Source organism: Schistocerca piceifrons, chromosome 2 (genome assembly GCF_021461385.2).
Source record: "Schistocerca piceifrons isolate TAMUIC-IGC-003096 chromosome 2, iqSchPice1.1, whole genome shotgun sequence".
Classification (NCBI taxonomy): Eukaryota; Metazoa; Arthropoda; class Insecta; order Orthoptera; family Acrididae; genus Schistocerca; species Schistocerca piceifrons.
The window spans coordinates 196,823,345-196,838,092 of NC_060139.1; the positions used below are offsets into that span (position 1 = coordinate 196,823,345).

General features: G+C 45.9%; 1 protein-coding gene across 1 annotated transcript in view; it reads left to right on the top strand.

Moving 5' to 3' along the window:
• The first annotated feature begins 1,128 nt into the window (after nt 1-1,128).
• Nucleotides 1,129-14,748, top strand: part of LOC124775245 — a 107,818-nt gene continuing 94,198 nt past the window's right edge. The window contains exons 1-2 of the mRNA XM_047250083.1: nt 1,129-1,132; nt 7,059-7,255. Of these exons, the coding sequence (XP_047106039.1) occupies nt 1,129-1,132; nt 7,059-7,255 (201 nt within the window). The remainder of the gene's footprint in view (nt 1,133-7,058; nt 7,256-14,748) is intronic.

A 14,748-nucleotide genomic window follows, 5' to 3' on the forward strand; every position in this document is an offset into this window, starting at 1 on the left:
GTTGCCCATTTACTACCGCAGTACTAAATTTAAAACGTATGCAAATTAATTCCGTACCTACACTTGTTCCTGAAGGAGATGCCGGAACTGCCTGCCACTGTTTTCCACGCATTTCTGACGTCTACTCAAGAAAGTGTTCTTCACACGACGTAATTCTCTTTGAGAAATTGAATCAACTGACTCACGAATATTGAGTTCCTGTAACGTGTGCAGATTTGTTGAGAATACTTTATGCTTCAGTGGTTCCTATAAATATAAATAGCACAGCGTTAAATCGGGGCATCGAGCAGGCCAGATGTTATTGCTAATGACTGTCATGGAACATACCGTGAGTTTTGTGCAATGAAACATTGGCCGTATAAGCCCTTGCGAAATCCCATTGAAAATACCGCGAAGCTTCGTTCTCTTTCGCCCAGTTCATTAAAACACGGCTCCAAAATGTTTTGCACACATCTCTCACTGTTAATTGACTATTATTCTGTCATCACTAGCTGCATACTACACTCCTGTTTTCTAACGGTGAATGGGTTCCTCATGGAGAAGAATAGGTCTATCGGCGCTCCAATGTCGACAGTTTTGGGAATAAACATATCCGTGTAAATGGAACCAAGCCTCGTCTGAAATCATAATGAGGTAAGGATCCACTTGACCGTAACGCACTTGTTTCAAAACCTAATTACAAAACCTAGCCATGTGCACGGGATCGCCAGACTTAAGAGTTCTTTTTAGGGCCTTAGTCCAGGTAATTTAGCAGCCCTTTCTACAGAGGTGCAAGAAATTTGCGTTTGCTGTGAAAGACACTTGAGAGACCTTTTAGGGCAGTTTTGCAGGCGGAGAGTAATATCATCGAGTGCAACGTGTGTGAGCACTGTACGTCGTCCTTTACTTTTCTTGTCATGAACAGTTCCCGTTTTAGGAAATTTATTCACGACTCTGAATTCGAACACCTGGAAACTTCTACTCAAACAATCTCCGGACAATACGTGTGGATTTCGTACACACATTTTAATTGTAAATCAACCCTCGTTGTGGAAATTGAATAATTCGGTCTTGTCATTGTAGCGTCCGCAGACTTCGTTGTTACACTCGTGTGTTTGTTTCACTGGTTGAAAGACACTGGGCGAAGAGATGCGTAGGCGGCGTTAACCAGGGAGACGCGCGCCACATTCGACCGACCTGCGTATCGCCGGCAAACACAACCCCAAGCACGTGCTGCACTCACATAAATGGAATACCCTGCACATGTCAGTATGTAATTGCTGGGGATAGCAATCAATAAACCTGTCCATTTTGTTACCCATTTTTATTTACCATGAGATATCGGGTGGTAAATACATCCTTAAGTGTCATAAAAACTGCTACTGCAGCCTAATATCATGTAAGGCCCAGAAGCACACAGAAATGCCGCAACACGACTTGGCAGGGACTCGACTTATGTCTGAAGTAGTCCTGGAGGGAATTGACACCATGAATCCTACAGGGCAGTACAAAAATCCGGAAGAGTACCAGCGGGGCCGGCCGCGGTGGCCGTGCGGTTCTAGGCGCTCCAGTCCGGAGCCGCGTTGCTGCTACGGTCGCAGGTTCGAATCCTGCCTCGGGCATGGGTGTGTGTGATGTCCTTAGGTTAGTTAGGTTTAAGTAGTTCTAAGTTCTAGGGGACTACTGACCACAGCAGTTGAGTCCCATAGTGCTCAGAGCCATTTGAGCCAAGTACCAGCCGGTGGAGAACTCTTCTGAAGAGCACTTTGCACGGCATCCTAGATATGCTCAATAACGTTCATGTCTGGGGAGTTTGGTGGCCAGCGGAAGTGTTTAAACCAAGAAGAGTGTGCCTGGAGAAATTCTGGACTTGTGGGACGTCGCATTGTGCTGGCGGAGTTGCCCAAGTACACCGAAATGCACAATGAACATGAAAGAATGCAGGTGATCAGACAGGATGCTTACATACGTGTCACCTGTCAGACTCGTATCTAGACGTAGCAGGAGTCCCATATCACTCCAACTGCACACGCCTCACGCCATTACAGAGTCTCCACCAGCTTGAACAGTCCCCTTCTGACATGCAAGGTCCTTGGATTCATGAGATTGTCTCCATACCCGTAGACGTGCATCAACTCGATAGAATTCGAAACGAGACTCGTCCGACAAGCAACATGTTCCCAATCATCAACAGTCCTATGTCGGTGTTGACGGACCCAGGCGAGGCGTAAAGCTTTGTGTCTTGCAGTCATCAAGGGTACACGACTAGGCTTTCGGCTCCGAAAACCCATATCGTTGATGTTTCGTTGAATGGTTTGCGCGCTGACACTTGTCGATGGCTCAGCACTGAAATCTGCAGAACTTTGCGGAAGGGTTGCATTTCTGTGACATTAAACGATTCTGTTCAGTCGTTGTTGGTCCCGTTCTTACAGGATCTTTTTCCGGCTGCGGCGATGCATTACATTTGATGTTTTACCAAATTGCTGATAGTCACAGTACACTCCTGAAATGGTCGGATGGGAAAATCCCCACTTCATCGTTACCTCGGAGATGCTGTGTCACATCGCTTCTGCGCTGTAACATCATGTTCAAACCCACTTAAATCTTGATAGCCTGCCATTGTAGCAGTAGTAACCGATCTAACAACTGCCCTAGACACTTGTCTTATACAGGTGTTGCCGACCGCAGCGCCATATTCTGCCTGTTTACATACGTCTGTATTTCAATACGCATGCCTGTACCAGTTTCTTTGGCCCTTGAGTGTACATACCAACGAAACAGGCGAAAAACAATTACATATGGTAATTCAAGACGTTTAGTGATGTCACTTAAAGAGTTAATTTCCTAACACGTATGGCGTCTGTAAACTGCACTCCCTGCTGTGTACAAAATATGTCTATTGCGACCCTGAGCACGCAACAGGCGTACTCGAAGTCGCTCCTGTAAATACGAAGATACTCTGGTGGGAGGGGAGGCGTGCAGCGTCATCGGCCGCTGGGAAGTCTCTAGGCCTTTCTACTGTGCAGGTGTCCGGTTTAGTTGCGTATAAGTTTATAATTGTTGTCAGAATACAGGTAGATAAATGGTGAGATCATGTGGTGCTGGAATACGGGATCCGGCAATGAGACCTCCCGTATTTGGAAAGGCCACTTCATGTGCTGTCGTGGGGGATACTGATGCGGAGAAGGTATCGTTCGACAGCGGTATACCTGCCATTTTCAATAGGTGCAATGGCCCGTCTAGGTGAGAATCATTTCTTTGTCGTGGAGGAGTATACATCTACATCGTTACTCTGCAATTCACACTTAAGTGCCTGGCAGAGGGTTCATCGAACCATTTTCATACTACTACTCCACCATTCCACTCTCGAATGGCGCATGAGAAAAAGGAACAACTACATGTTTCCGTTAGAGCTCTGATTTCTCTTATTTTATTATTATGATCATTTCTCCCTACGTAGGTGGGTGTCAACAAAATATTTTCGCATTCGGAAGATAAAGTTGCTGATTGAAATTTCGTAAATAGATGGCACCGCAAAGAAAATCGCCTTTGTTTTAGTGACTGCCACCCCAACTCGTGTATCATATCAGTGACACTCTCACCCATATTGCACGATAACACGAAACGAGCTGCCCTTCTTTGCACTTTTTCGATGTCCTCCATCAATCCTACTTGGTCAGGATCCCACACCGTACAGTAATTTTCCAGTAGAGGACGGACAAGTGCAATGTAGGCTGTCTCTTTAGTGGGTTTGTCGCATATTCTAAGTGTTCTGCCAACAAAGCGCAGTGTTTGTTTCGCCTTCCCCACAATATTGTCTATGTGGTCTTCGCAATTTAAGTTGCTCGTATTTGTAATTCCTAGGTATTTAGTCGAATTGACAGCCCTTAGATATGTGCGATTTGTCGTATACCCAAAATTTATCGGATTTCTTTTAATACCCATGTGGATGACATCGTACTTTCCTTTGTTTAGTGCCAATTGCCACTTTTCGCACCATACAGAAATTCTCTCTAGATCATTTTGTTATTGGAATTGATCGTCTGATGATTTTACTAGACGGTAAATTACAGCGTCATCTGCAAACAATCTAAGGGGGCTGCTCAGATTATCACCTATATCATCTATGTAAATCGGGAACAGCAGAGGGCCTATGACACTACCTTGCGGAAATCCGGATATCACTTCTGTTCTACTCGATGATTTGCCGTCTATCACTATGAACTGTGACCTCTCTGAGAGGAAATCACGAATCCAGTCACACAACTGAGACTATATTCCATATGCACGCAAATTGATTAATAGTCGCTTGTGAGGAACGGTATCAAAAGCCTTCTGGAAATCTAGCAGTATGGAATCGATCTGAGATCGCTTGTCGACTGCACTCATTACTTCATGGGAATAAAGAGCTAGCTGTGTTGCACAAGAACGAAATTTTCTGAATCCGTGTTGGTTATGTAACAATAAGTCATTTTCTTCAAGGTGATTCTTAATGTTCGAGTACAGTATATGCTTCAAAATCCTACTGCAAATTGAGGTCATTGATTTGGTCTGTAATTCAATGGGTTTCTCCTATTTCCTTTCTTGAATATTGGTGTGACCTGTGCTACTTTCCAGTCTTTAGGAACAGACCTTTCGTCAAGTGAGCGGTTGTATACTATTGCTAAGAAAGGCGCTAATGTGTCTGCATACTCTGAACGGTACCTGATTGGTATACCATTTGGGCCGGAAGACTTGCCTTTCTTAAGTATATTCGTAATGGTGGTTTTATGATTAATATTTACCGAACATTACGCATTCCTTTTGAACCTGACGAGCATGATTCTATTCCTGATAGAATAAAACTGTTTGAGTATCAAACTTTGTAGCACCAGGTTTTGCACTGAAGAAGACAATCTGCTGACCGATCGCGGACTGTAACAACGCTGGAAAATGTGGCGCATGTGAGAGAGCCCGTGCAGGAATCTCCAAAGCGTTCAGCACTTGGAACACGCGTCTGCCCTGGGATTATCTGGTAGGAGTGTAGGATGAATACTGCACAGAGATATTCAAATGCAGCTCTAGAAATTTTGAGACAGTTATTTCCTAGCAGTCTTGTTTTTCGCAAGGGGACGTCGCTTAGCCCCCAAAGTCACCCGATTTATCAGGTTGTAATATTTTTTCTTCGGGGACAGTTGAAACTGAAGTGTACGAACCTCACCTCACACTCTGCAAGCACTTAACAGAGCAATCACCCGAAAAATGGCTGTCATTCCCTCGGAAATGGCGCGAAGAATTATGGACAACTTCTGAGAACGGCTTCGTCAGTGTGTCAACAATGGAGGACGCCATTTACTGCACATTATTTTAAAAACAACCTAATGTAAAATGGCATAATATTTGTTGTTTACAAATAAAAGTATTTTCCCTGTATCTTTATTTGTACACTACTGGCCATTAAAATTGCTACACCACGAAGGTGACGTGCTACAGACGCGAAATTTAAACGACAGGAAGAAGATGCTGTGATATGCAAATGATTAGCCCGCATCTCGTGGTCGTGCGGTAGCGTTCTCGCTTCCCACGCCCGGGTTCCCGGGTTCGATTCCCGGCAGGGTCAGGGATTTTCTCTGCCTCGTGATGGCTGGGTGTTGTGTGCTGTCCTTAGGTTAGTTAGGTTTAAGTAGTTCTAAGTTCTAGGGGACTGATGCCCATAGATGTTAAGTCCCATAGTGCTCAGAGCCATTTGAACCATATGCAAATGATTAGCTTTTCAGAGCATTCACAAAAGGTTGGTGCCGGTGGCGACACCTACAACGTGCTGACATGAGGAAAGTTTCCAACCGATTTGTCATACATAAACAGCAGTTGACCGGCATTGCCCGGTGAAACGTTGTTCTGATGCCTCGTGTAAGGAGGAGAAATGCGTACCATCGCGTTTCCGACTTTGATAAAGGTCGGATTGTAGCCTATCGCGATTGCGGTTTATCGTATCGCGACATTGCTCCTCGCGTTGGTCGAGATCCAATGACTGTTGACAGAATATGGAATCGGTGGGTTCAGGAGGGTAATACGGAACGCCGTGCTGGATCCCAACGGCCTCGTATCACTAGCAGTTGAGATCACAGGCATCTTATCCGCATGGCTGTAACGGATCGTGCAGCCACGTCTCGATCCCTGAGTCAACATATGGGGACGTTTGCAAGGCAACAACCATATGCACGAACAGTTCTACGACGTTTGCAGCAGCATGGACTATCAGCTCGGAGACCATGGCTGCGGTTACACTTGACGCTGTATCACAGACAGGATGTACTCAACGACGAATCTGGGTGCACGAATGGCAAAACGTCATATTTTCGGATGAATCCAGGTTCTGTTTACAGCATCATGATGCTCGCATCGCGGTGAACGCACATTGGAAGCATGTATTCGTCATCGCCATACTGGCGTATCACCCGGCGTGATGGTACGGGGTGCCATTGGTTACACGTCTCGGTCACGTCTTGTTCGCATTGACGGCACTCTGAACAGTGGACGTTACATTTCAGATGTGTTACGACCCGTGGCTCTAACCTTCATTCGATCCCTGCGAAACCCTGCATTTCAGCAGGATAACGCACGACCGCATGTTGCAGGTCCTTACGGGCCTTTCTGGATACAGAAAATGTTCGACTGCTGCCCTGGCCAGCACATTCTCCGCATCTGTCACCAACTGAAAATGTCTGCTCGATGGTGGCCGAGCAACTGGCTCGTCACAGTTCGCTTCACTACTCTTGATGAACTGTGGTATCGTGTTGAAGCTGCATGGGCAGCTGTACTTGTACACGACATCCAAGCTCTGTTTGACCCAGTGCCCAGGCGTATCAAGGCCGTTATTACAGCCAGAGGTGGTTGTTCTGGGTACTGATTTCTCAGGATCTATGCACCCAAATTGCGTAAAAATGTAATCACATGTCAGTTGTAGTGTAATATATTTGTCCAATGAATACCCGTTTATCATCTGCATTTCTTTTTGGTGGAGCAATTTTAATGGCCAGTAGTGTGATTACGGACCGTGTAGTAGCCCCAGTACCGTGTGTGTGCCTGTGTGTCGGCAGAGGGCGACGCGCGGCTGCGGCTGACGGAGCAGCTGTGGCAGGGCGAGAGGCAGTTCTCGTGCGAGCTGTCGGCGGCCGGCGAGCTGTGGGCGGGCCCGCTGCGCAGGCTGCCCTCCACGCTCAGCCCGCACCAGCACGACACCGTCTTCCAGGGGCTGGCCGCGCTCGCCAAGGCCGCCGCCGCCTTCGCCGCACAGGTACGTAACCTCCCAACAGCAGACATCCTCCTCTTTCGTGTTATCAGTCTTATTATTTATTTCATGTGGCTCGTAACGACTTTCTCCTAGACCCGCCAGGGAACCCGAGAGCGCTAACGCGCTGCTTCCTGAACTCGTGTAGGCGCGCCGGCCCCGGATCGAATCCGCCGGGCCTGGATGTGGTTTTTAGGCGGTTTTCCACATCCTGCTAGGTGAATACCGGGCTGGTCCCCACGTTCCGCCTCAGCTACACGCGTCGCAGACATTTGCAACACATCCGCACTATTTCCCGATTTACACTCGACGCAGACAGTTGGGGTACACTGCTTCCATACTGGAGGGTATGGGGGGGGGGGGGGGTGGCAGGAAAGGCATCCGGCCATCCCTAAAACTAAAATTGCCAAATCCGTTGTAACCACGCCGACCCTGCGATCGCTGAGGGACACTGGTGTAAGCGAAAGAAAAAAAAAAGTAACGACTTACTCCATCATCCTTTGCATCTGAGACCCACATTAGAGACACATGAATCTGTTTGCAGCAGCGGTTATGGACAACCTTCAGCTGTTTAATGGATTTACGACGATGAAAATTTGTGCCGGACCGGGACTCGAACCCGGATTTCACTCCAGTCGCGAGCGTTCGCCTTAACAACTCAGCTATCCCAGCACGCTTCACGGCAAGACCTAAACTTTCATATGTCATAAACAAATTTTCATTGAAGGTTTGTCCATATTCGCACCTGCAAATATGTTTCATGTATTTTATAACAGCTTTAGTCGCTGTTGCGGCTGTTCCTTAGGACATATTTCTACTCCAATATTGTATTTATCCGCCGAAACCTGGGAAGCGACTTCCAACTAAAATGTCTCCCCACTACAGGAATATGTATATGAACATATTGCATAACAGCTGTACTCGCAGCAGTGCCTATTCTTTGGGATATGCATGCAGTGCAATATCGTACTGTCACCTTCAGATAGCCGGCCGATATGCCGAGCGGTTCTAGGCGCTTCAGTCTGGAACCGCGCGACCGCCACGGTCGCAGGATCGAATCCTGCCTCAGCCACGGACGTGTGTGATGTCTTTAGGTTAGTTACGTTTCAGTAGTTCTAGGGGACTGATGACGTCAGATGTTAAGTCCCATAGTGCTCAGAGCCATTTGAACCATTTTTTCACCTTCAGATAGAGGCCGACGGTTTAAACACGCGTCCGACCGTCCATATTTATATTTTTCCTTGATATTCCTAAATCGCACCAGGCAAGTGCCGGGATGATTACTTTGAAAGAGGGCAGCCAATTTTCTTCTCCGTCCTCGAATCATTACAAGCTTGTGCTCCTTCTGTAATGACCTGAATGTCGACAGGACGCTAAACCCTAATATTCCTTTCTTCTTCACCTCAGAGTGACACCAGCTCCCTAGGTTCTCGAAGATTTGTGGATACATTCCATTTAATCTCTTTCCATAAAGTGTTTACCCTTTACGGCATACTCCAGTAAACTAATGGAACAAAATACACTGCTCAAAAGAATTAGGGCAACATGATTTCGGGTGTCTGCCGTACTACGTTCAGCAATAATTGAGGACTGGATATGTTGTCAAATAACGCTTTCATCTTTCACTAGTTGAGTACACAACATCGCTTTTTGCGGATGATGCTTTAGTATACCATGAAGCTGCAGCATTAGAAAAATGTAGCGAAATGCAGGAAGATCTGCAGCGGAAAGGCACTTAGTGCAGGGAGTGGGAACTGACCCTTAACATAGACAAATGTAATGTATTGCGAATACATAGAAAGAAGGATCCTTTATTGTATGATTATATGATAGCGGAACAAACTCTGGTAACAGTTACTTCTGTAAAATATCTGGGAGTATGCGTGCGGAACGATTTGAAGTGGAATGATCATATAAAATTAATTGTTGGTAAGGCGGGTCTCAGGTAGAGATTCAGTGGGAGAGTCCTTAGAAAATGTAGTCCATCAACAGAGGAGGTGGCTTACAAAACACTCGTTCGACCTATACTAGAGTATTGCTCATCAGTGTGGGATCCGTACCAGGTCGGGTTGACGGAGGATATAGAGAAAATCCAAAGAAGAGCGGCGCGTTTTGTCAGAGGGTTATTTGGTAGGCGTGAAAGCGTTACGGAGATGTTTAGCAAACTCAAGTGGCAGACTCTGCAAGAGAGGCGCTCTGCATCGCTGTGTAGGTTTCGAGAGGGTGCGTTTCTGGATGAGGTATCGAATATATTGATTCCCCCTACTTATACCTCCCGAGGAGATCACGAATGTAAAATTAGAGAGATTCGAGCGCGCACGGAGGCTTTCCGGCAGTCGTTCTTCCCGCGAACCATACGCGAGTGGAACAGGAGAAGGAGGTAATGACAGTGGCACGTAAAGTGACCTCCGCCACACACCGTTGGGTGGCTTGCGGAGTATAAATGTAGATGTAGAACAAAACGTCATTACAGCCTAGATCATTTACATAAAAAGAATTCAAAGGTCCGAGAGGTGTCGACAACAAAGTGGGAACAGTCATTCATTTCGACCTCCTAGGTGCTTTTCATTGGACTGTGAGAGCTTCAGTAACGTCTATGCCTTCCGCAACAGTTTATCACTGCCTGACACCTACGTGGCATGCTCCGTGTATATCTACGGAGGTTACCCTGTGGTATCCTTCCCATTTTTTAGTGAGAACTCTTGGAGTATCTGTGGTGTGACAGGACGACCACGAACACGTGTGTCAAGCATGTTCCACACATTTACGGTAGGGTTTAGGTCGACTCACCGCCGGCCATTCTATTAATTCAATACCCAGGATTCGCAAGGTATCCCTCCTCACGACTGCCACATAGGCCCTCGCATTATAAGAAATTCCAGGCTACCACTGTATTCAAGAGCCACCGCATGGTCCAAAAAGATTCGTTCGATATACTGCCTGGCGATAAGGTGACCATGGGCAACAACAAGACCCGTATGGCTGTCAAACCTGAACCCTGAATCCTTTCTACAACATCACACAACCTTGGAAATCTGTCGATTTTTTGGGCAACATTTGGCAAGTACCACTCATCACAAGTCTCCGCACATGAACACGACCATCACCTTGCGTTAGAAGATATCTGGACCCGTGTGTGAATAACAGGTTGCCGGTTGACATGGAAACCGCAGAACTGAAAGCGAGCTGCAAGATGTCGTCGTGCCAACCGTGGCGCTGGAACACGATGTTGGGTCGTACAATACCTTCTCGTAACGTGTTAATTACAGTCTGATCGGAGACAGCGGCTCAATTCGGCTTTCTGAGATCGTGTTGTAGTGTTCTGGGGGCATTCGTACGACGCCACAACGTAGATGAGCAGATATCGGTCTTCAAGTGGGGCTGCAACGCATCGGCGACCTTGTCCAACTCGCGTTTTGTACTAACCAGTCTCCCAGTAGCGTGTCCACAAACTATGGATAACACATGGAGAGGCATTGGAATCTGCAGCAACACTATCGAAAGTCTATTCTTTTTGGATCAAACAGACGGCACTTCCAACTTACCCTGCATTAAGACGTCACGTAGCATTTGAGGAGTTGAATACAACGTCTACAAATGATAACTGCCATCTGGAACACCAGTACTCACTTCCTTCCGAGGGGTCACCTGACATAACATAGCCAATAAATGGCAAAATTATTTAAAATTGTTGCCTACGCTGAAAGCGAAGTTCTCAAGCCATGCAGTAAGAAAACGGGTACCACCTGTATCAAAACAGATTTAACATACCGGACGTGTTCCCTAGTTCCCTTGAACAGTGTGTTAGCCACCCCCTTACAAGGCCACTCTACTTGCTACGGAGTGCTGAGATTGTCTAGACGGTCTAAAACCTGGATACGTGAAGAAACTTCTAGACAATTTTACTCCAGAAATGAAGCAATTGTAAAGGCTGGAATGAAGGAGGGATGGAGGGAAGAGAGGAAGGAAGATCCATTTCATTTACTGGATATTTAGAGACTTGTTCAAATGGTTCAAATGGCTCTGAGCACTATAGGACTTAACATCTGTGGTCATAAGTCCCCTAGAACTTAGAACTACTTAAACCTAACTAACCTAAGGACATCACACACATCCATGCCCGAGGCAGGATTCGAACCTGCGACCGTAGCGGTCGCACGGTTCCAGATGAAGCGCCTAGAACCGCTCGGCCACATCGGCCCCAGGCTTGTTGTTTATTACTTTAAAAGAGGTCGTACATTTCATAATTTTTCACAAAGTAACACAAATTGTTCCTTATTCTAAGGAAATGTTGTAATCAGCAATAAAAATTTGGGCAGGCGCGAGTAGGACTCGCGCACTGAGACTTCGGTACAAACACGAACTCTATTATGTGTATAGTCATTTCATTCATTCCGGGAACAGAGAATCTCAACGATTTTTGTCTGTTATCAATATTCATACTGGCAAGATAAGGGTCCCAGGGATTCCAAGACTTTCGATAATCTTTTAATTTCAAGTTTGAAGTCGGATAACAAATGACAAAAAAATTTCCATGTGATGTAATTTCAAATTAATAACTTCTTGGTTTTACTCCTTTACTCGTACTGTAAAACCTTGCTTCTTGCCAAACTTCATTATCCTACGTCAATGGGAAGCATCTTATAAGTTGTAATGAATAAGTTTGCGAGCATCAAAATATGACATAAATAGCCGTATCTTTTGATTGCCTTGACCTAGAGGCTTAATTTTTTACGTCACCAAAGGACCATAGCACTCAGTATGTGAGGTAAATTTAAACATGAAACATATACATGTTTCTTAAAAGATGTATCTTAAAAGACGGAGGGACGGACAGACAGACAATATGAACCTATAACTATCCCGTTCTTACCGACCCTAAAAATCGTCATTCATTCATTTCCGTGTCCTGTCTGCATTTCCAGAAGGTGGCAACTCCGATGGCCTTGTTGTTTCCCTCGACCAGGTTCTGTGTTGTGCAGGGTTGTTCAAGTTGGGGACAAATTAGCAGGTGGGCCGGGTCTTGTGTTGTTCTGCACTCGCAGGATATATCTCCGTCAGCTGGAAGAATGCCCCATTAACGCATGTTGGTCTTGCAAAGAGGAACGCCCACCCTAAGACGATTGAGCCATCTCCAAATAGGGTAGGGCAAGTCATTTCCTGGAGTTAACTCTTGATTTACAGGGATATCAGGTGGTAGCTTGCTCTTCCCCCTGGTGATGCGGTTAGACTCTGGTGTTCCCTCTAATGGTTGAGTCGTGGCGATGAAGCTCTTTCTCGACTTCAGTCGATGGACGACAGTCTGATGGTCATGCAGTGGATGTCTGGGATCATGAGTTTGCTTAGCCCTCTCTACATCTGCAGCAACAGCCCTTCTAATAGTGGGCGGAGCTATTCCAACAATCGGGTAGATTTTATCGACTGGAGTTGACTTCATACATCCCGACAATAATCGAATAGTAATGAGTTATAAAGAAAAATTTAATTTAATTAACTGTTAAATAAGAGTATGCTTATTTGTTGAAACTGAAAGAATTTTAAAGACGATAGGGAAGATTAAAGACGAGATGTAGATTCCCGCGAATAAAGTTCAATGGGAGATGGGGGGAAGTGTGATACCTCGGAAGGACAGCGCGTCTTGGACCCTCAGCTGGGTCTTGGTGCCACTAGGATATGTGCCAATACCTACTATTCAGGTTTTCCGTGACTCTAGGGCACGATAACTTGCCACGATCTACGTACAATGCTATTTAGTCATGGAAGTTGTCATCATCATCTGTACTGGTCTATTTTTTTCCTTCAGTTACATACTGAAGGCGCAGAGCATTTGAGGCAGAGTTTTTTTGGTGGTATGTCCCCATGGGACCAAACTGCTAAGGTCATCGGTCCCTAAGCATACACACTACTTAAACTAACTTACAGTAACGACAGCACACACACACACACACACACACACACACACACACACACACACACACCACGGAGGACTCGAACCTCCGACGGGGGGAGCCGCGCGAACCGTGGCAAGGTGCCGTAGACCGCTACTCCGCGCAGCTGAGACAGAGTCTGACGTGTTTTTGATGTATATTTCACGCTGTTTCGTCTCTAATCGCGTTTTACCGGGTTTTATACTAATGGACATAGCAGACTTGGTAGGATTTCGTGCCATTTTCAATCCAAGCTCAAATAGTTAAGCCGGCCGAAGTGGCCGTGCGGTTAAAGGCGCTGCAGTCTGGAACCGCAAGACCGCTACGGTCGCAGGTTCGAATCCTGCCTCGGGCATGGATGTTTGTGATACCCTTAGGTTAGTTAGGTTTAAGTAGTTCTAAGTTCTAGGGGACTAATGACCTCAGCAGTTGAGTCCCATAGTGCTCAGAGCCATTTTTTCAAATAGTTAAGGCCGAAGCAAAACTGGTGATATTTTCGGAGCATTGCAGCTAAATCTGTCAAATTTAAATCCCGAAAACATATTTTCGTCGTAAGAAACACATTTGAAAGATAATCATTAGCCATTTGGAGGATCACATGTTGGCACAAGATCTATATTCACGTGGCAAAAAGTACTCAAAAAGTGGTGCCGCGCTAAAGGCACTTTAGAGTAGTGCCTCACGCAAGCTGATCCTGCTATTTGAAATTTATTAATTACCTATACTGCTGAGAATGCCCATCGGCTCAGCCCAACCTTACAGTTCTACTGGAGTTGTTTTAAAATACAGTTCAGCCGCCGGCTGGAGTGGCCGAGAGGTTCTAGGCGCTACCGTCTGGAACCGCGTGACCGCTACGGTCCCAGGTTCGAATTCTGCCTCGGGCATGGATGTGTGTGATGTCCTTAGGTTAGTTAGGTTTAAGTAGTTCTAAGTTCTAGGGGACTGATGACCTCAGATGTTAAGTTCCGTAGTGCTCAGAGCCATTTTTTGAAGGTGGACTGAGAATAATGAACTTGCACGCAAAACGCGCGGCACTACTCGCCAACAGAACTAAGTGTGTATAGAAAAGGGACGATACTCGCTAACTACTGTACTCTTCCAAATATTTCGTCCAACATCAGAACTAGAGCGGGTAATATTGTCAATAGCCCACACAAATTATTTTCTCAGAAATTGTTCTCTCCATACAGGCAACTTACCAACAGACGTACTAAAACAAGGGAAGGTCGTAACATGCCCACAGCTGTCGAAGGAATACCAATTCCTAATAAATGGGAGCTGCGACTGTCGCATCACAGTTGGGAAAATTTAATGATGAAAATAATATCAGAAGGCGCCGGATCGATTTGGTGTAAAATGACAAACCGGACAACAGCGACCAACTCCAAGCTTTACTCCATCCAGTTAAAACCGCCAGCCACATGTGGAAGCTGTAATTAGGAGGACACAATCTAATATCGTTTTGAGCGCCCGAAATCTGTCACGATATGGCATACAGCTAGGGAGATGATTCGACTGATCAATAGAATGGACATACGATATGCCATGAAACTAGGACGGAAACCGTTTCTT